This window comes from Parasteatoda tepidariorum, chromosome 9 (genome assembly GCF_043381705.1).
Source record: "Parasteatoda tepidariorum isolate YZ-2023 chromosome 9, CAS_Ptep_4.0, whole genome shotgun sequence".
Taxonomy (NCBI): domain Eukaryota; kingdom Metazoa; phylum Arthropoda; class Arachnida; order Araneae; family Theridiidae; genus Parasteatoda; species Parasteatoda tepidariorum.
The window spans coordinates 65,831,375-65,850,181 of NC_092212.1; the positions used below are offsets into that span (position 1 = coordinate 65,831,375).

General features: G+C 29.0%; 2 protein-coding genes across 7 annotated transcripts in view; both read left to right on the forward strand.

The window, feature by feature from the left end:
• LOC107457202 (trafficking protein particle complex subunit 11 gry) overlaps positions 1-10,791 on the forward strand; it is a 50,942-nt gene extending 40,151 nt beyond the window's left edge. For all 6 annotated transcript variants that reach the window (XM_043052586.2, XM_043052587.2, XM_043052589.2 and 3 more), the window contains exons 24-31: positions 418-477; positions 2,032-2,157; positions 3,869-3,976; positions 5,383-5,434; positions 5,645-5,750; positions 6,657-6,882; positions 9,087-9,266; positions 10,534-10,791. In XM_043052586.2, the coding sequence (XP_042908520.1) occupies positions 418-477; positions 2,032-2,157; positions 3,869-3,976; positions 5,383-5,434; positions 5,645-5,750; positions 6,657-6,882; positions 9,087-9,266; positions 10,534-10,599 (924 nt within the window). In that variant the 3' untranslated portion in view covers positions 10,600-10,791. The remainder of the gene's footprint in view (positions 1-417; positions 478-2,031; positions 2,158-3,868; positions 3,977-5,382; positions 5,435-5,644; positions 5,751-6,656; positions 6,883-9,086; positions 9,267-10,533) is intronic.
• A 6,511-nt stretch (positions 10,792-17,302) lies between these two features.
• LOC122271429 (protein FAM200C-like) lies at positions 17,303-18,040 on the forward strand. The gene has a single exon (XM_043052582.2). It carries the CDS (start codon positions 17,303-17,305, stop codon positions 18,038-18,040), a length of 738 nt encoding a protein of 245 aa, XP_042908516.2.
• Positions 18,041-18,807: the final 767 nt, after the last annotated feature.

The following is an 18,807-nucleotide window of genomic DNA, read 5'->3' on the forward strand; positions in this document are numbered from 1 at the left end:
GAACCTTGTGAGAAGGAGAAAGTAATTTAATAGATTTATTGTCAACTATCATTGCTTATTTATTCTTTATTCTCATCTTTTATGACTTTAATTTGTATGATAATATGCATTTTGTGTTTTTTCATGGTTTTTATCTTTTAACTATGTACTTGTTATCTCTAAAGCTCCCTACTTTAAACTTTTTATTGATACTCAATAATTATTTAATAACTTATTACCATCCTTTTCACAAATTGATGATCAAATTTGTTTTGAAGACACTATATTCCAATGTGTTAGAATTCAGTTAATTTTTGAAGGTTGTAATTTTGTTCCTTTGTAGGAGATTGTTCCTGCAAAATCAAAGAATCAGATACTTAAATGAAAATTATTCATGGCAGTTTTTTTTCTTCTAATTTTTTTAAATTTATTTTTCAGGTTCAGAAGTGCATTTATATGAAAGCCTTGGACATATCTGTGCGAAGATTAGTGTTTGACGTAATTAGATTATTTTATTCATTATTGATAGGCTGGTTCAAACACATAATTTATGCTTTAACAAATGAAATCGCCTCACTAAAATAAATAAATCAAATAAATACAGTATTTCATTAATTTATTTTTGTTTATGGTTTTTTAATCATTTTTATTACTTTGTTAGTTAGCTGTGTGATAAGTAGTTATACTTAATTTTAATTTTGTGTGACTGTTCAGTTTATTAGTATCAAAAGTTACAATAAAATTGTGATTCCCTAATTATGCTTATTTTGTATTCAAAATTTTATTTAATTGTTTAATTTTTATCTTTTTTTAATTCCTATTTAGCACAATAAATTTTAATTGCCATTTTTTGCATGCAGCGTATTGATTCACTTTCTATATCAGATGATACCATCATGAGTTACATAGTTAATTATTGTTAGAAAAGATTTACATTCATGTTTTTATCTTAATTGCATAAAAAATCTCCATTAAAAATAATTTTGTAAAAAAATTACTTGTCCTAAGTTTTCTGAACTATTATTATTTATTAATGAAACTATTGAAATTCTTTACAGTCAAAATCCTACTAGAATGACAGAATCACTGTCAAATTGTTTACCTATTACCTTACAAGACATTTATTATGATTTGATTTTTTTTACTTGACTGAAAAACCTGTCTTCATATTTAGATTATTTATTCATAACCATTTTTTTTTAATGTTCAGTTTTTATTTTTATTTATTCTTTACCCTTTTTTAAAAAATTCAGCTAATTGAAATATTTCTATTTATGTTTGGATTATTTCAGTTTATTCATGTATGAATAACTTATATTTTGTTCTTTAAAACTAAACTATAACCTATCCTTGAAATACTATGAAAATAAACCATAAATACCATTAAACTACTTAATATTGGTAACGAAACTGTTATAAAGTAACAGAATAACTGAAATGTTAAAAAAAAAAAATATTTTTTTTACTTTGTCATAACCTTTTCATTTATTTAACTTTTTTTATGTGCTTTTTATTTACTTTTTAGTTTAAATCTCCTTTTTTTATTTCCACTGTTTTTAAATCCTACCATAATAATTAAATAAAAAATGAAACTTCACTGAAAATCTTTTTTTTTTTAGGAAATTTTAGTTCAGTTATATTTATTCCAAACCTATTTAATATTTTTTGAAAATATTGCTTTTTTAAAGGTAGTTTTAACAAGATACTGTGCAGAAGAGCTTACTAGTAATTTATAAGCTTTAAAGTTAATTTGTATAATATGCCTAATTGAAAACTTTTAAGTATTTCATTGTAGTAAAAAAAAAAAAAAAAGCATTGGATGAAGTCAGATCAGAAAGATTAGAAGAGCTACGAATTTATAAAGGCTACAAAGTTACTAACTTTTTTTCACGCTTCTAAAAATTTTATATACATTTAAAACCCTTTAAAAACAAGAACCCAACAGAAAAAAAAGAAGAAAAAACATTTCAATAATATGATTTATTTGTTGTGACATTTTCTATCATTTTTCTGTTTTTCAAGAGCATTTAAGTATTTTTGTTTCTTTTTTAGGTTACCTACAACATTAAGATTGAAATTGATGATCAACTGCTATGTTGCAGTTGCCGTAAAACTCAAGATTTAGAAGTTTTCACAGTTGAGCCATTTGAGTTTGTAGTTAGGATATTGAATAGAAAAGTAATTCATACTTTTAAAAGAATTATTTTGTTTAAATTTTGATTTTATTCCTAAACTTAGATTTTTTAAATTTACTGTTGAGCCATTTGAGTTTGTAATTGCAATATTGAATATGAAAGTAATTATTTTATTTAATTTTTAATGCAGAGTCTTAAAATTTGATATTACTTATAATCATTTCCATAAAACAAATATGAGTATGAAAGATGAATAATAGATAGCAGTTATTAAAAGACGAACTGAACTTAGTATTTAATTCTTAATCAGTTCAACCTATTTTGTTAGTTTTTACGAAGATCGAAACTGATAGAATTTTTTGTCTTATGCCGAATACAAATTTTTGCTCTTAATTCTCTTCTGTAAAAGTTATCAAGAAATGTATGGTATTTTTTGCAATGCATTTGTTTGCTTTTTCTTCTTGCTAAACTGTAGGTAACTATATTTTATTGTAAAGAAGTTACTAACATTTAAAATTTCTTATAATCCATGGTAGCCCAGTGGTTAGAGAATCAGACTCTGGTTCAGAGGGGCCACGGTTCGACCTTCGACTCTATATATGTTCTCGTAAAATTTGTGAAATCAAGAGTCCTGTGGTCGGTTGCTAATCGGTACTGTGAGTGCTGGGATCCGGGGGAAACAAAAATTCTTGCCCTTCAGATTTACATCTTAATTGAGAAATAGCCTCATGAATTAGAAGTGCTGCCATCTATATGTAGTCTTATGGTGCTCTTTCACTCTTATGGTGCTCTCTTGTCAAAGGAAAGGCACACATTCCTAACTTAATTTGCAAGGCTTGGTAAGACCAAGTGTCCTTAGAAACAACAACAATATAATTTCTTATTTTCAGGGTATCCACGCACCTGGAAAGTCGTGAATTTCAGTATTGAACAAAATTTGTCGTGATTTTTACTATTTTTTTAAAAAAATCATGGAAAGCCATGGATTTTGGTCTCCGAAAAATCTAATTTTTAAAATGGAATCCCCCCCCCCAATTTCATCCTGTTCCAACTATCTGAATTCCTAACAAATCACCACTCAGTCATATTTTATTAGAATATTAAATGATTTTATCATGTTCCTTAAAAATTATGGTGTTCTTTCAAACAATAAAAGAAAAAACATCATTTCTAGAGCGAATTATATTTTTAACTTCTGTGATTTAAGAATTTTTATTGCTTATTTTTTTTTAATTTTATCAATTTAAAATTCTAGTTGAAGCAAACCAGTCATTGGCAAATTTTTTTAATTCCGAAATGAGAACAGAAAAAACAGGAGTATTTCTTTCCTTTCTGATGAACAAGAAAAGTATCTTTGGAATATAATTCTGTAGGAAAAAAAATATTTGCTTTTGTATTTTTTTTTCAAGCTATTTTATTGTTTCAACTCTTTCTTTACTCAGTTTTTTTAAAATCTATAAATATGAAGATGCAGAGTATAAAAGTTTTGGTTATACCTATCATTTCAATTAATGTTATTATAATGCTTTTTTAAATTTATCGTCGCGTTTTTGTTGGAGAAACTAGTAACTTCGTTAAGTCATGAAAAATTCTTGGAATTAGTCATGGAAAATCATGAAAAGTCATGAATTTGAAAATCTAAAATATAGCAAATACCCTGTAATTTAAAAATTCTTACAAATATATTTGAAGAAGAATCTGAAATGTGCAGCTTTCTCGTACTGAGTATTAAAGTGTGGTTATTTTATTTTTAGTTTGAAGAAATGCAATCAATTCGCTCAGAAGAACCATTTATCCTTAAGGTTGATGTGCATTCCTATTCTCCTTTACCACTTCATATTGAAGATTCAAAAGTTGAATTGGTGAGAATTGCTTTCTTCAAACTATATGAAATGTTTGTACTAATATTGAAGAAGATTAAGATCGTTATAATGCAAAATGAGGCTTTTGCATTACATAAAATTATGTTTCAAAATGATTATTTCACATTTAACTTACTTATTAATATCTATCTCGAGCTGATCAATATTAATGCTTTGAAATAATTTTTAAATGCAAATAATTTAAAACACAAAATATGAGCTCAGGTATTTATTAATTTCAGAATTAAATTAAATAAACCTCAGATATAAAATCTAACAAGTTTATGAATTACGATTGTTTTGCGTTAGAGATTTTGAAGTTAATCTGGCTCATAAAATGATAATGTACTGTAATTAAATGTGATATGATTCAAATATATTGTTTTTTACTTCTTGTATTTTTTTATTAGTACATACTTCAATTATCACATATATTTTAATTATGTATATTTTAATTATAATCTATTGAACCTCGCAGATTTTGATTCGTTATATTGTGTAATTATTTTATTTCATTGGAATTGAAATTTTAAACTAAACCTTTACTTAAATGTTTTTATTGCATACAAATATTGAATTAAAAAAGTATATTTTTTCTTTCTAACTCAAAAAATTTGTTTAAGCAATTACCAAAAATTAAAAAAACTAAAGATTCTGATTTATATCTGAGGCTTGTAAAAATTTTATCCTTCTTCCAATAATATCTATATGCATAATAAAAATAACATGAAGTTAATATATTTTTTGCATGAATTTTGTAATTAATTTCATATAATAATAATGTTTCATGATCTTATGAAATTTTTGACAGAATTCCAAAAGAAAAATTGAAAGATATTTTGCTTTAAGGGAATTTTAAATGGAATAAAAGTCTTTCATAATATGTGTTAATTATTTAAATAATTTTTTTAAAAATATTTTGGAATTAAGTAGTTTGCTTTATATAAGTACTGAATAAAAAATATGTATTTCTTTAGCCTGATCGCCTAAGCTTTATTAATCAGAATATAAACAAGTTTTGAATTCTTTTTAATATTATTCTATTTAATAATTTAGAATTATGTATCATAAAATCACTTTCTTTTATATAAGTACTGAACTTTCCTTTTTATTTACGCATAATATCTATAGTTAGTTACTGATTATTTTACTAAAAACATTTTTTTAGTGCAATTACATAAGCCTCGCTAATAAGAATATAATGAAAAAAATTTAATTTATTTTTATAACAAGTTTTTTTATTTAAACAATTTTTAAATTCTTTTAAATTTTTTTTGACTTAAATCTTAATTTTATTAAAGTACTAATCTGAAAATATTTCTTTTCTTTTCCATTTACTCAATCCTTTATATTATTTCGCACTGATTATGCATTCAATTAACTAAAAATATGCATTTTTTTTTCAGCCCCATCACCTAAGCTTTGCTGATAAGAATGTCAAGTCTATGGTGAAAAATTGTAAGTATAAATTCTAAAATTACTTTAAATGCATTTCAAAATTAAAAAGTTGATAAGTATTGCTTGTTTAGTTCAGAAAAATTGTAATCACCAGACTGATGTTAATTTGATAACGGTTAATAAATAATATTATTTTTTTATTTATTTTAATAATAATTTATAATTGTTTTGTATTACTTTATATGTAAATCTGTTTTTTCTTTTTTTTAGTGGATTTAAATAACAATGAGGCAGGGACAGATTGTTTCATTTTGGTTGCAGCTCTTGATACACCAACCAAAGTCAATTTTGGAATGTATTCCGTGAAATGGCAAAGGTAAATTTAAATTCAGAAGTAATAACAATCAGTCAACTCATTCTCTATTTTTCATATAATTTTCATTGATTTTTCAAAAAATAAAATTAATCTGTAATGTAGCATTTCTTTTGCATGCATTGCTGAAATTTAATTTTAGGAATTTTCCAAAGCAATTTGTCTGTTACATTGTGTATTCATATTATGTCTGTTGTTTGTTAGTGCTAATTATACAGGGCAATGGGGTCTAACATAATGTTGGGGAGTTGAAAAGATCTGTTAAACTCTACCTTTAATTTTTTCTATTTGTTTAAAGTTAAAAAGAAGTTTTTGATCTTATGTTATTTAAAGTCTTTTATCTTAATTTAGACTAATGTTTATAACTGTGTAAAGTACAGTTGAAAATCTTTTACAACGTAAATCTTGAATTAGAAAGCTTTACATTTTGTAGAATTCTTGGTAATATATATTATTTCACATATCTTTAAACTTACTTAATAAGCGCAGCAGAAATATTAGTCAGGAACAAATCAATCATAAAATTTTTTTGATAATGAGTTTGAGAATAATTGAGATTGACGATATAATGAGATTTCTTTTCGGCTACAAAATTACTTTATAGCATTGTTTAACAAAATATAATTAATTACAGTAATACCACTTGTAAATTCGACAGTGGAGAACTTTTCTAAATTTCTATCCCTAAAAGATAATTTTAACTCATTACTTATTGCTGTTGCAAAAGAAGCATTTGCACATACATTAACATTAATGTGCAACATTCTTCAAATGCCTCATAAATTGCATATAACAACAATTTGATACAGCTTAATTATTTTTGTTTTAAATAATATTCAATATATTTTAAAATCCTATAAAATCTATATATTTTTTAATAATGAGGAACATATTTAATTGTTTTGGCAGGAAATCGCCTAATGGTACATCACCCACTGTGGTAACTGAAATCTTGCTTCCATCAGTTGATGTCACAAAACCACCAATATACTTAGAAATGAAAATGCCGGCATCTGGCTTGGCACGCAAACCTTTGCCTGTTACATATTTTGTCCACAACCGTACAACTGCTGTCCAGGACATGGAACTGTTACTTGAGAGTAGTGATGCATTTATGTTTGCAGGAAACAAACAAGTAAACAATAATTTATATCACAATTACTGTGAAAATCTTATAATGATAATACTGTCTTAGAAATCGGTAAATAATGGTTTTTTACTTTTTGTACACATATATATTTATTCTACTCTGTACACATTGTTTTGCACTGATGGAAGAGGATGAATTTGACACCTTGTTTTGCACTGATGGAAGAGGATGAATTTGGTGTGAACTCTTATGAAGCTATGAACCCATCTTACCTTGTTTTTTTTATCTATATATATATTATAACCATTGTTGAACAGCTGACCCAATTATTTGGGTTTACTACTTCTAATGTTCAACTCCGTAACCTTGTGATTTTGAATCTAATCCAGAAGACAAGGGAACTCCTGGATCAAATATTGGGCAAAATTTGCTTTCATAGACGTGTGGAGGTTGATATATTTGGTAACTCTGGGAAGAATCTGACTCCAACTCTAGTATAAATTTCCACGTGAAAGTTTTCATGAAAAAGCACTACAGGTTTATGTCGTGTCACTCCATAAACAACACTCCCAGTTCAAATAAACAACTATCTTTATTAACACTGAAAAACTTGGTAAATTTAACTAAACATTTTAACATAAAATATAACAATTGTAACATTCAAGCAGCATAGAAAAAGCTGCAAATGAGTAACTGACAAGAACATGCCTAACTGCTAGCTAGTTACTCACGAACCGACTGAGAGAGAAAGTGTGCGAACTGTCGAGAGGCGGCCAAGATATATCAGAATGCATCCTGTTCGCGTTTCGCCGATTTCGTACTTCACGCGTATACTCCGAGGAAATCTGCATTCAGTTGTGAGGTTTATGTCATACAACAATTATCAGCTGCAAGCGACGTAATACAACGTCAGGGATTAGTAGATTCGGAATATTGCAAATCAGACCGCAACGCCACAGACATCTTTTTGATGGAACTACCCGCATTTACTTTACATAGACCACGAGAACCTCCCATGGTTAACCTGATGGCAAGGAGGCGCTAACCCATAATCCGTCTGCCACTGAGGATATTTAAGTCAGCACTGTGGTCTGTGCAAGCCAGGTGAGGAATTCCGTCCAGCCGTCTAAGATTCTAACCTAGTTCATCTCATTGGAAGGTGAACGCTCTATACCCTGAGCCACCATGGCTCATCTTACCTTGTTTGTACTTTGCAAGAGTCTAGTTTATGTAGAGCATTTTCCCCTGGTATAGAAAGGACGCAGTGGTGTTTGTCAAGAATAAACAAAAAAAAACACATACATTACCTGGACATCGCAGATCAAGTGCATCTTGCAATGTTTCATTTTTATTCCAAAGCTGATGCTATTTAATGGAAGATAATACAACTGTATATCATGCCAAAGACATTTAAAATTGCTTTAATGAGCATCAATCTAACTTCTAACATCTTCCCTGGCTACCCCAAAGCCAGATCTTAACTCAATAGAAAATATTCAAGACATGTTGGTTGGATTGGCACATCTGACATCAATCTCTTAATTTCCCCTTCCAGTTAATTTTACTAAATCTTAAAGTCTGTGTTTCAAATGTATAATATTCTCTGACATAATTGCACTCCAGAAGCTGTTAGAATCGATGCCCTCATAAATAAGGGCATTTATCTTTGCAAAAAAAAGTTCCTATAAAATATTAATCTAAGATTTCTAATATATTGGCCAGTGTGTGAAATCAATTTGTCAATACCCACGCATGAAATATCTAAATTGAAATAGTTCATAAGTAAAAGACGTATTCTTTTTATCATTCTTATGACTGCTCACTGACTTGATAAAAAAATTCATGAAAATTGCTCAATTTAGTCTTTAAATTTAAATCTTTTTGCTTTTTAACTTTTCGTTCGGGCTCTGCTTTATACCTCAGTTTGTTTCAGCTCTGTTGCCCATGCCAAAAATGCTTAAATAAAAATAGTTTGCGGCTAATTTAAAAAGCATATTGTTTTCTTTTCATGCTTATTACTCTCACTGACTTAGTAAAAAAAAATTCCACAAAAATTCTTTTTTCGTCAAGTTATGAAAAAAAGGAAGAGAATTTTAATCATTTTATTTATATCTTGTTTTATATGAATTAAATTTCCCAAAGAAATTTTTATACCTATTTCTTGAAAATTTTAACATACGATATGTTTGTAACATAATTTAAAGCAGAAGCTTTATTCGTATCATTCTAAAAACAGTTTTATTTTTCAGATGCACTTTCGAATTCTTCCTCGGGATGTTTACCAATTAAACTACATACTATACCCTCTATTACCTGGTTTTGTCCTTCTACCTCACTTGCGGCTAACGCTAAGCCCTGGAAGAGGAGGTAGTGAGATGTCACTGGATTCTTTAGTTAAAGATATGACACCCTCACATATATTTATAATGGTAAGTCAGTAGCTATCTGATTAACAAAGTTTTGTAAAAATAAAATGAAATGCAATGCATTTTGATGTTATTGATTTTAGTGAATGTTGATAGTATGTTGTCACGAAGGGAATATGTGATCAACGTGCCATAGGAATTTTAAAAATGGCTGAAAAACTTTTATTTTGTTGGGAAAATAACTCAGACTGTGTTTACTTACACATTGCTAAAATAAGAAGCTATTTTTTCTACCAGAAATAAATAAAAAAAAGTTTTTTTAAACCTTTTCCCTATAATAATGCCCACTTAAACAGCAGAAAAATGTATTTTCCTAAAAACAATTGTCGTACTTCTAAAAGACTAGTAATTTTTAGCATATAGAGATAACTTTTTTTTATCTTTAATATTAGCATTTTGATCGTGACTCAGAAATTTATCATAATGACATACTTCTTGTAAGTATTTAGCGTAAAGCATTCAATCGACAACTTATTTAGAGCCAGGTCAGGTTCAGGCTCCTAAACTATCGCACTCCAAAGGATTATGTCATGATCATTATCGGCAACAATGAACATTGAATATCATAATTAATATCATGAGCTCAGTCAATATTTCAGTCATTGAATATCGTGAATTTAGTGAATAATTGCTTAATATGGTAATGTCACTCTCAGAATTGTCTACTGTAACTATTAAATTCTGTAACATCATGAGTAGTATTGATATAAATAATTATAGAATATGATATATTATCATTAATAGTGATTAGCATTGAATTTGTTAATATTCTCACTAAATATAATCATTAAATGGGATATTTTTTAAATTTTTATTTGGGTACCATTGTATTGAAGAGCAATAAAAAAATGTTCGTTAACACTAGAAAGACTGAAACTTAGTATGTACCTATATTGCCCAAAAGCAGTCAAAATGGCTAGATTGTGTAAGGAAATTTGTTTAAAATTAATTTTTAATATTTTTTACATTATTTATAGTTATATAAATAACTATTAGAAAATTTATTAACAATAAAAATAATTATATGTTATGCAAAAAGTCACAAAATTCTAAGAAATTGTGTCATTATATACATCATTGTTTTTTCTAATTGAAATTAAAAAGCAGTCAAAATGACTTCCTTGGGCAATCTAGTATCAAATTAGGAATCTATTGATAAAGTAATAAAATTCTGATATTGCCCAGCACTAGGGGGCTTCTGTAATATAATATAAAATACTCTAAATGTTAATGCAAAACATATTCTGATTTGTAAATATCTTTTTTTTAGCCTCAAGGTATAGTAAGAAGTACTGAAGATGCGTCTGAGAGACAAGACAGTGTGTTTTGTAAATGAAACTTTAGTAATTTATTCCAATGTGTGTTAAAAGAAAAGCAGTCAAAAATTTTAATGAAAATATGTAAATTATTTTACTATTTTTTGTGCACTTTAAAACTTTCTTTGTACATATATAAAATTATTTTGTATGAAATGTTTGTGTTTGACTCTCAAGTCGTTAATAAAAGAAAATTATTATTGCCTTTTAAATCATATTTCCACTTATAAATCGATACGTTTTTACAGCAAAGGAAGTCTAACCAATAAAAAAAAAAGCTTTTTTTCCCCCAGAATAATAAAGCAAATTTATAGAAAACAAAGAAATTTTTTCCATGGAATAAAAAGCTATTGATAGTAAAATATAAAATAAATAATATTACGAAATATGTTGTCATAGTATCGTGGAAGAGTGATGTCACGTCAAAAATGGCGTTTTAGCTTGCGTCACATTAGCAATTGCATCATAACAAGGAGGATTTTAGCTAAAGATGCAAAACGTTGCAAAAAAAAATATCTTATATTGTGGATCTCTATCGTGGAAGAGTGATGTCACGCCAAGACTGGCGTTTTAGCTGGCGACGCTTTAACAAATGGATCAACTTGCATGGTCAATGGAAATCTCATAATGAGGAGGGTTTTAGCTGAAGATGCAGAACGTTGCAACAAAAAAAAAAATATTCTTATAATGTGGAAGAGTGATGTCACGTCAAGACTGGCGTTTTAGCTGGCGACGCTTTAACAAATGGATCATCTTGCATGGTCAATGGAAATCTCATAATGAGGAGGGTTTTAGCTGAAGGTGCAGAACGTTGCAACAAAAAAAAAATATTCTTATAATGTGGAAGAGTGTTGTCACGTCAAGACTGACGTTTTAGCTGGCGACGCTTTAACAAATGGATTATCTTGCATGGTCAATGGAAATCTCATAATGAGGAGGGTTTTAGCTGAAGATGCAGAACGTTGCAACAAAAAAAATATATTCTTATAATGTGGAAGAGTGTGTCACGTCAAGACTGGCGTTTTAGCTGGCGACGCTTTAACAAATGGATCATCTTGCACGGTCAATGGAAATCTCATAATGAGGAGGGTTTTAGCTGAAGATCTAAACTTTGATTGCATGCAGAACATTGCAAAATATATATATATTCTTACAATGTGGAAGAGTGATGTCACGTCAAGACTGGCGTTTTAGCTGGCGACACATAAGCAAATGGATCATGTTGCATGGTCAATGGAAATGTCATAACAAGGAGGATTTTAGCTGAAGATTCAAACCGATGCAAAAAAAATCTTATGATTATCTAGATGTAAAATGATTTTCACATTAAGGCTAGCTTTAATCAAGGTTTTGTTTCATATGTTAGGGAGGCTAACATATCTTATTAATAAAAAGTGGTTGTATATCTTCATTAGCTTTTAAGAAATTAGCTAAGTATTAATCTTATTATTAATTATAGATGGTGGGCACATTTACTTTTTTTTTCTTCGTATTCGTGAACATGGGTGCCACTCTTCAGTCCTGGGGACTGAAATCAGTCTTGAGAAAAATCTATGGACTTATAAATTCTACCAATTAAATTAAATTTTCTTTTTCTTCATTAGAAATGTAAAAAAATTTTTGGTCAAAATAAAAAAATATTATATTATCTTAATGAAAACATATGATATGGTAATGATGTCAGGACTTTAATTTATCTTCTTTTTGTCAGCTTCACTAAATCTTATTCTTAAAGTCTTGACAAATGGAATTGATTGAACTTCATCTACTTGTGTAATTAAATTTGTACTATTGCTGAATCTAATTCTGCCATCTATTGTGATGCTGGCCAAAGTTAAATCAAGATTATTTTTTAAAAAAAGAAAAATTATAGTGCTAGACCAAAAAATAAAGATATGAATGGTTTAGGTTGTTCAGTAAAAGTTGTAAAAAGATATACAATGTTAGCACTTATTTTTGTTTCGTTTGCTAAAAAAACATAAAATAAAGAAAAATTTGAAAATAATCAAATGATGGTTTAATATGTTGGATATTATCGAGGAAAGGTAAATTTTCGTGTCAGTTAGCTATGAATTTCTAAAAGTTTGGTAACCAACGCTAGACAGTATTATTCGATCAAAAAATAACTTCAGTCTTGAAATTTTTTTAGAGTGACACCCCTGTTCGTGAAGTAAATCGTACGAAATGTTGTAACTTTTAGCTCAGCTCGGAATAAGCTATTAATTGTTATCTGCCAGACTCTTTAGAACATAGCTCAAATCTCAATGCCATACCATGTTGCAGCATTAACTGAGTCGTCGGATTTTTGAGACATATAATAGGGGAATATGTGAAGTGTTAGTAAAATTGGTGGGAGAGGGGATGTCAAGCATGAAGTAGTAAAGTTATGAGTGGGAAATCAATCAGTTGAACTGATGATGAAATCAATAGAAAATTGAACATAAATTTGATTAGAATGTAATAATGTTTACAGGGGTCAGAATAATATTGGGTACAGCACTATCCTTCCCTAACGGTTCCAGCCAGAATCTAACCCCATAATTAAGCATTCCGCACACCTGCCTTTGATTAACTCCCCCTTATTAGTTCAAGATAGACTGCAAGATAGAAATATTTTATGTGTGTGCACCAGAATAGCGAGATAAAGTCAAATATACATATATATATATAGATGGAATGATATTTCATGGGTAATGTTGTCTTTAATGAGTTGCTGTTACAAGAATGTTTCTTATTAATGATTTGCTGTTACAACTAAGAACGTCTGAAGGAAAAAAAATACCAGTTAAAATATCTGAACATTAGAAAAATTTCTTAATGGTTTTATATATATATATATATATATACATATATATAACTTAGAACTGCAATGTATAAATTATCTTGAAAATTAAAAATTTTCTAATATGATTAATTTTTAATCTTGTTCAAATATTTCTTAATATAAAAAGTAAACAATCTCACTTTTTTAACGCAACTTTATTTATCTTTCCTGAAATTTAAAATTACATCAATATTATTTTATAATGAAATATTCTACAACGATTATGTTTATTAATTAATTGTAACTTATATATTTTTTCTATGTAATTCTGTACACTGATAATGTTTTTAAAACATGATACTTTACTTTCAAATCCAAACAAAGTCAAATTCTGAAAAATCGAGTAGTTTAGAAAATCAAGTAAATTTAAAAGTTTAGTAAATTAATTCCATTTCCAAAGATTTGATTTAACTTGTATTTTTGAGAAGATTAATTATTAACTATGTTTTATCTTAAAAATCGATTTTAAAGAAAGATGATTTTGTTTTTAAACTACTCGTTTAAACACATTTTGTTAAGATTTAATTTTAATTGTTAAAAATTTATAAATATAACTTTCTATAATTTTTTTATTTTTATTTTCAATGACTAACCAATTTAAAAGAACAAAAAGGATAAAATAACAGGAAAAACAAGGCAAAAAGAGATAAATAGAATAGAATGCATAGTGACATACTTAGCCCATGCGGGCCCTAGCCTCCCAGTAGCGTCCACACACAGTAGTGGAGATGAGCGCAGGACAGGCGGAAATATGGGGCAAAGTCCATGTCCTCCCCAAGGACATGGTAAACTGTTAAAACTAGAAATAATTTAAATTTTTTTTTTTTGAGTCGTGTATATTTTAAAAAATTTCAATAAAAAAATTAACTTAATATCTAGCAGCATTAAATCTCAGACTCTTACAGTGTTTTATTATTATTTTTTTTTTTTGTAACTTTTGACATGAAGTTAAGTGCGAGCATGCAAAATGAAGATTCCCAGAGGAAAAAAAAAAGAAGAAAAATAATAAATAGGAATTATTCAACGCAAAAGAAATGGTGAAAAAGTGCATAAAGTGGTCATAATTCTCGAACAAATTTAAATGAGAATGAAGAAAAAGAAGAAAAAAAACTTTTAAAAGTTATAAATGAGAATGGTCCTATCAGCCACTCTGTAATTTCCAGCTGCGCGAACTGCTAAGTGGATCACGCAGTATTTTTTAATACGAGTTTAACAATTGAAAATTCTCGAACTAATTAACAAAAGTTAAGTTTTTTTTTTATTTATTATTCCGTCGTATTCCTTACATTTTTCTATATCCCTCAAAATTTCTCGTTACAAAGTCAATTTGTTTTTGCCCAGCAAAACAAAATACAAATTTAAAAAAAATAAAAAACTTAAAGTTGCCGAAATAAACAATTTAAATTTCGTTTTTGACCAACAAAACAAAATGCAAATTTAAAAAAAAAGATTAACAGTTGCTGAAATAAACAATTTAAATTTCACTAACTTTAAAACAAATTGGAACTTCGCGAAATAATAAAAAAAAAATATTCAGTTCATAAGTAGACTAATCTTTTTTGGTAACAAAGTATAGGGATATCATGATTATTAAAAACTTCGAAATGTGGGATAATATTTTTCTTTTCAAAACTATTTAATTTATATCAAGAAGTCTTGGAACACAATTACTTAAAATAGAGCACTGAACAATTCCTAATAGCTTAATCAATATATAGAAATTTTTATAGTAATGTTGCATAAAAAGAATAAACATCATCAGTTAGTCAATATTCTTTCATAATAGCAATCATATGTAATAAAGATTTTTAATATTTAAATAATTTTAAAGTAATTATTTTAATTGTCTTATAGAAAAGAAAAAAAAAATAATTTGCTAAATGATTCCCTAATTCACCATTTAAAAATTCTGTGACAAGATTATTGTGGTGGGTTTGTTGCTGCATTGACTGAAAATAATAAATAAATGCATTCGTCATCATAAAAATTTGATTATGTAAAATTTTTAATTAAGCTTTCAAATTTTGATTAGACTACCCCACAATCAAATAATATTAACATCTTCGCAAGTGTTATAAAATAGAGAAAAGATAGGAAACTTTTCCCGTATTTGCATGAAATTGACAAATATTTGTCATCGACAAAGAAAAGGTTATGTAAGCGATAGATAGTTGGACCACTACCATGTCTGTGACTCTGCAGTACCACTCGTTTCTGAGTTTTTCATCACACTACAGTTTTTAATTAATCATCCCCGCGGTTGAGGGTTGCTCGTATACAGTGGAGCCGATGAATTATCACTATGAGTAGAGTGCCTATATAAAAAATGCGATAGTACGTTCTCACTTCCCGACTGATTGGAGCAGAGCGAGGGAAGGGAAACTGTATGGTGTATATCTTTACCGATCAGTTGCTCTAGTTGATCATGAGCGACGATCATTAATGTATTTTGCTTTCCTCTCAATAAGTTTAACTGACCAACGCTCTTTTATTATTTAATATAACTTAAATATTGTTAATAAAGTGGTATTTTATTTTCTACAAATCGGAAAAAATATTGTTAAAAGGTAACGCCTACTTTATACTACTGATAAGGTATATTATACTAAAGCAGTTGTTCCCAACCTGGGGGCGATGAGTCAACACCTACTAGTACTAATATTAATAACAAAAGCTATTTGAGATCGAAATTGAAAACACATATGGAACTTATGGTTCTGGTGTAGACAAGGAATTATGATAGTTAAAAATTAAAAAATTTCAAGTACCTCATCGTTTTCGTCATACGTTTTGGCATCGCAGGCGGAAATCTGACTTTTAAAAATTATCTCTTGTTGAAAGACAAGGTTTTTTTATAAACTTCTTCTCAAATGTTCCTCTCTCGTCTCGTTCCCTGCCCCCTGATTTTAAAAGGCATGTAATAGGAGAAACGGATTGATAGACGAAATATTTATAGCTAGATAACTCTGCTGCTTGGCAGTTATAATACGGCTTTCAGGAAAACTCCAGACAACAGTGTCGCGTCGTTGCTAGTGCTATGGTTACGAGGAAAATTCACTTTGTATAGGTGAGCGTGAGAAAAATAGTTTTGTCTTAATCTTGGCATAGGTCACCGCAGGTAAACCAATCGTCACATTCAATTCCTTCATTGCACCTCCGTTAGAAATGTGCTGTTGCTTGTAACCATAGAAGCAGACATCCGGGAAATGTAACACTAAACTTTTGAAAAGTAGTTCCGCATTTCCTTGAAATTAATTACAGTTTTAGTATGAGTACAATTATAAAGATGTATTGCATAGTAAGACGATTTTATCTTGAAACATGTATTTGAAGTTTTTTCGTCTTTAAATGTATTCTTCCCATAAATAAGCTTTCAGAAACGCAAATGTATAAAGGTGTTTTAATTTGGCGATGAATTAGTTTCCAAGGCTAAATAATTGGCGCTTTGGCTATGTTTTTGTACTGGTCAGCCAACTCTATGATTCTCCTCGCCATTGCTATAGTGTCCTTACTCTTGTGCAGTTCTTAAATCGATTTATTTCCCTCGCTTCGCTTAATTGTCTTTTTCCTTTTTAAATTTTGTTATTAGTTTTTGACTGTCAATTGTTAGGATGTTTTATATCGTTATTAATTGTTTTTATCGTTATTAATTGATACTTGTTTTTCACCGTCAATTATTGTTAGCTTGTTTTGCACAGCCATAAATTGCTTGCTTATTTTTTATAGTTATAGCTTCCATCCATTTTTATTGAAGCGTCAATGGATTCGAAAAGAAAGTGTCGTCAGTATTCGGTTTTCATCATAAATTCCGTTTTATCGCGTCATTAAATGAACAGTTTCCATATTGTCTTTTGTGTGCTAAAACATTTACTAGAAATAAGGTGATGAAACCCTCGCGAATGAGAGACCATTTATCGAGATTACATAGTGACAAAGTAAGCAAACCCCTAAGTTATTTTCAAGATCTGAAATCTAAATTTGAAAAACAGCCTAATTTAAATGAACTATTTAAAAAACAAACAACCGATCTTGACAAAGGTCTTCTTGCTTCCTACGAAGTTTCCTTATTGTTTGCTAAATGTGATAAACCTCACACAATTGGCGAAACTCTTAATTTACTTGCTACTAAAAAAATTGTTGAAATCATGTTGGGTGAGGGATCGAACAATAAGATAAGTCAATCTGTTCCTCTGAGCAATAATACTGTTTCCAGGCGTATTGATGAGATGGCCGAAGACGTTGAATCAAAACTCATCAAAATTTTGAAGGAAGATAAATTTGCGTTGCAGATTGATGAATCAACTGTGATAGATAACAAAGCTATTGTATTAGCTTACCTGAGATTCATAAATGAGAGTAAGGAGATTAACGAGGAAATGTTGTTTACAAGAACTTTGAACACAGATACAAAAGGATCGTCGATTTTTAAATTGGTCAAAGATTATTTTGAGGTAAAAGAAATTCCCCTCACAAATGTAAGTGCTTGTGCAACAGATGGTGCTCCAACCATGTCTGGTTGTCATACTGGGTTTCTGGGTCACCTTAAAAAAGAAGTACCGGAAGTTATCTCACCATTCATTATGTCATTCATCGTCAACTTTTGGCTGCGAAAAATTGGTTATTTCTGGCATCAATAAAATAAAAGCTAATTCTCCTAATAACCGTTTGTTCCGAGAACTTTGCCATGAAAATGATGAAGATTTCGAATTCCTGCTCCTACATACAGCTGTGAGATGGCTTTCAAAAGGAAACTGAGCCGTTTCTTCGAATTGCTGGATTCGGTTACTGAGTTTCTCGACACCACTGATCCTGTTTTAAGTGAGAGTTTGAAGCAACGCAAGTTGGAAACTGCGTACCTCACGGATATTTTTGAAAAAATGAACGAAATCAACGTAAAACTTCAAGGAAATAAAATGAACATTATCAAGGCTAAGGGAATCATATCTTCACTCATCGCCAAGTTTGATACAAGTCAAACATTGGTCGCAAAGAGCTATACAATTTTCAACTCTTAAGAAGTGTTCAGTGGCAGATATCGAGATTCTTGAAAATAAAATCTTAATTTTTACTGATCACCTTGATCAGTTAAAAACTGATATGGAATGAAGATTTAAAGATTTGATGAAATTAGAAATTCCGGATTGGATTTTCGATCCTTTCTCTTTTGAAGTTGTGGATAAGTGGACAAGCTCACTTCCTCTTTGCAAACTGAGTTTTCAGATTTGAAGTATGACTGTGAGGCTAAAGACGTCTTTAAAAAATATGGCTACGAGTTGGCTCGGGCAAAGCTTTTGAACACTTATCCACATTTGAGGAAACAACCGCTCTTCATCTCTTTCCCGTCAACATAATTAGTGGAGAGAGGATTTAGTTCTGTCTTCCAGCTGCTCACACACAAAGCAAA